Raw genomic sequence first — 3,940 nt, forward strand, 5'->3', positions numbered from 1 at the left:
TTTGGGAGAAATCACAGACCCATTATTCAATTTTAGATATGCTAAAAGCAATTTGGATTTTATAATGAGAATCATGCTCTGGTTTTAATGTTTGTTGTTGTCGTTGTTGTTTTAATGTACTACTAATTGCTAGAGTATCATTATATTATGAAGGAGAAATATACTTTTTCTTGTTCTTACATTAGAAAAGATGCCACTATGGGGACTCACTAATTTAACTTTAAACCTTGTTATTTAGCATAGTTCACAGAGCAGCAGAATTTGCATCACTCAGGAGCTTTTTAGAAATGGAATTTCCAGTTCATTCCAAGTTTCTGAATCAGAATCTGCTTTCAGACAAAATCCCCAGGTGATTCCTATGTCCATTAAAGTTTGAAAAGCCTTGTAATTAGCTTTATATAAACTGATCCACCCAAATCCACTTTGCTTGTAACAATCCTTAAGATGAGTTATGATGCACATTTTAAGGTTTTATGAGAATGATGTTAAGAAATTTATTTAATGGTAGGGGAAATAAAATCATTATTACTGAAAACCTGGACTGTCAGATACTGTTAGATATTTCCAAATCTATTAATTCATTAAATCCTTACAATACTCTCTGAGGTGAGCAACACTATCTTCATGTCCCTGGGCATGAAAAACAGCCTCAGGCTAAATACCGCATCTATTCCATAGTCAATAAATTGAATAAACATTGAACAACCCATTTCTGAAAGACCCTCGGTTAGGCCTAGAAATAAAATGGGCATGGCCCCTACTGTCACGGAATTACAAGGGTAGTATTAGGGTTCTAAGAGGGATATCAAAACGTTCCTAAATTACTTAGGGAAAACGTCTATTTGGAAAGAGTATTTAAACTGATTTCTGAGAAGTACATTTTTGTAAAGGTGGCCCTGAAAAAAATAAGTCAGTCTATCATGGATTTTAGTAAGGGGAACCAAGCAGTAAGTTGAGGCTGGAACTTGGCAGGAATACTGCAGAACTTTGTAGCACAAGGTGAGGATGTTGGGCCTCATCCACAAGTCAAAGGAAGCCACTGGAGGATGATAAGCAAGAAGGGACAAGCCCTGATCCACGTTTGGAAAAGATCCTCCGGTGAGACCGGTGCAAATCCCTGCAGGCGGGTGGGTTTATTAGGGCCACTCCCCTAGTCAGCCTTTCTCCACCCAAGTCACCGCCTCCTGCTTCTCCGCGTAACTGTCTGGGGGAGGTGGGAAATGTGTGAGAGGGGCGGGGGGAAGAAGAACATTCTCAAAAAATATTAAAAAGAAAACATCCCACTTGGCAGCGGGTGCGCGGGAAGTTCAGCGCGCGAGTTCCGGGTTTCCCGCCAGCCGCCAGCCCGCCCCCCGCCGGCCGCAGCCCGGGTGAGCCCCCAGCCCCAGCTCGGCCGCAGCCTGCTGGGCCGCGTCCGTGGGTCCGTCCGCTCCCCCCTTCCCCCACTCGTCCATCCCCAGGCGCCGCGCGGGGTCGGCCCTGCGGAGAGTGGCCGGGGTTTGCCAGGGCGCCCGCGGCCGGCGTTGGCCCCGGCGGCGCCTTGGCCGCGGCGCTTGCAGAACTCGGCCCCCGGCGGGTTCGGGTCTCGCCGGGGCCCTGCGCCCTCCGTCCCCACTGCGCGGCCGGAGCAGCCGCCTCTAACGCCACTTGTGGAGTTCTTCCTCCGGCGGCTGTAACTTTACACCAGCCTGAGAGAGGCCTATTTTTATTCAGAAACCAGGAACCAGGGTGCCTGTAGAGAACGCTCAGATGGAGGGCCAGCCCACCCCTTGAAGGTTTCTCACAGATTGATGGGGAAGGAACGTCTTGCCCCGCTAGCCTTTCTTTGAGATTTCAGAATTCTGCTGCTATCATACAGTTAGAGCCGAATTGGTTGCTTGCGGGGGCGGGGAGGTTTTTGATGAGGCTGTTGCCTAACCTGCTGGAGCTGTCCCTGAACCCCACCTCTAGGCCTCTAAGCTCTGATCCTCAGGCCATCACGTGTGAGCCCGGCCCAGACCGTGGCCTGGTCACCTTGCTGCTGGAATCGTTCCAAGCGCTGCTAGGGACAGTCTCACGTGGGGAGGAGCAAAGAGATGAACATAGCAGCCAAGTACCGCCAGGCATCCCTGTATGTGGGTGATCTCAATGCAGATGTCACCGAGGACCTGCTGTTCAAAAAGTTCAGCGCCGTGGGGCCTGTGCTGTCCATCCGCATCTGCAGGGACCTGGTCACCCGCCGCTCGCTGGGCTATGCCTACGTGAACTTCCTGAAGCTGGCTGATGCCCAGAAGGCCCTGGATACAATGAACTTTGACATGATAAAAGGCAAACCCATCCGTCTCATGTGGTCTCAACGTGATGCCTACTTAAGGAAATCTGGCATTGGGAACGTGTTCATCAAGAATCTAGACAAATCTATTGATAACAAAACCCTTTATGAACATTTTTCAGCTTTTGGGAAGATCCTGTCCTCCAAAGTAATGACTGATGATCAAGGCTCTAGGGGTTATGCATTTGTGCACTTTCAGAACCAGATCGCGGCTGACAGAGCCATCGAGGAGATGAATGGGGCCCTGCTTAAGGACTGCAGGCTGTTTGTTGGCCGATTCAAAAACCGTAAAGATCGGGAAGCTGAGCTCCAAAACAAGGTCAATGAATTCACCAATGTTTACATCAAAAACTTTGGCGATGACATGGATGATGAGAGACTGAAGGAAGTTTTTGGTAAATACGGCAAAACCCTGAGTGTTAAGGTGATGACAGATTCCAGTGGGAAATCCAAAGGCTTTGGCTTTGTGAGTTTTGATAGCCATGAGGCTGCCAAAAAAGCTGTTGAAGAAATGAATGGAAAGGACATAAACGGACAGCTGCTTTTTGTAGGCCGGGCGCAAAAAAAATCAGAGCGGCAGGCTGAGTTGAAGCAAATGTTCGAGCAGCTGAAACAGGAAAGATTTCGGAGAAGCCGGGGCATGAAGCTCTATATTAAGAACCTCGATGATACCATCGATGATGAAAAACTGTGGAGGGAATTTTCTTCATTTGGATCAATTAGCAGAGTCAAGATAATGCGGGAAGAAGGGCGAAGCAAAGGGTTTGGGTTGATCTGCTTCTCTTCTCCTGAGGAGGCCACTAAAGCAATGGCTGAGATGAATGGGCGAATCTTGGGCTCCAAGCCACTCTACATTGCCCTGGCCCACAGGCCCTAAGAGAGAAAAACTTACTGCACCAGCCAGTGTTTGCAGCAGGCGTTGGAATGATAATGATCTCTGCCTGAATTATCCTGAGAAAATTCCAAATCCCAGCTGATGGCCACTTAATTTAGTAAACTTTGTGATAAAAGGTTTTGTATACAAAGCTATTTTTTTCTTGTGTGGAAAAAATAAATGAATCTTGGAAGCTTGATTCATTTTACAGAGGCACATCTTCTAATGACAATATTGTGTATTTCTCTGATTTTAATTAAGTATCCGTAGCAATAAGTATAATTAGATATATTTTTATTACATTTTGAGCCGCATGAAGTGAGGTAATTATCTGGGTTTATTCATATTTTCTTTCTTATTTTAGTAATGTTGCTATCTTTAATTTCTTCTATGAAAGTATGCTAAAAATAGTTCTTATAACTAAAAATCACAAAGTAATTTATTTTCATAAACAAATTCTCTAATTTCTCATCTAAGCTTTTTAAAGAAACCAAAGGTTTAAGAATGGCTAGTATAAATTCAATATCTAATTTCATTTTGAATTAATGTTTAAAGTAGTAGGAAACAGTTGAATTTCTTTTGAAGTTATATCCTGACATGGTTGTTTTCTGATGACTGAAATTAATGATGGAGATTTTTAATGTTTCCTACAAACCTGACTTATAGGGCATTTTGCTCTTCTTTCCATTGGTAGACTATATATAATTCATGTGCTTGCTAATTATCAAAATTGGGACTTGAGTAGTAAAACTTTA

General features: G+C 44.9%; 1 protein-coding gene across 1 annotated transcript; it reads left to right on the forward strand.

The window, feature by feature from the left end:
- Window positions 1–1,900: 1,900 nt before the first annotated feature.
- On the forward strand, window positions 1,901–3,188 carry LOC111149275 (poly(A) binding protein cytoplasmic 4 like). The gene is given in 2 exon segments (XM_022506251.1): window positions 1,901–2,029; window positions 2,031–3,188. Coding segments are annotated over 2 exon segments (1,287 nt in total).
- Window positions 3,189–3,940: the final 752 nt, after the last annotated feature.

The sequence above is a fragment of the Enhydra lutris genome, unplaced genomic scaffold (genome assembly GCF_002288905.1).
Source record: "Enhydra lutris kenyoni isolate GAN:26980312 unplaced genomic scaffold, ASM228890v2 scaffoldscaffold21, whole genome shotgun sequence".
Lineage (NCBI taxonomy): Eukaryota > Metazoa > Chordata > Mammalia > Carnivora > Mustelidae > Enhydra > Enhydra lutris.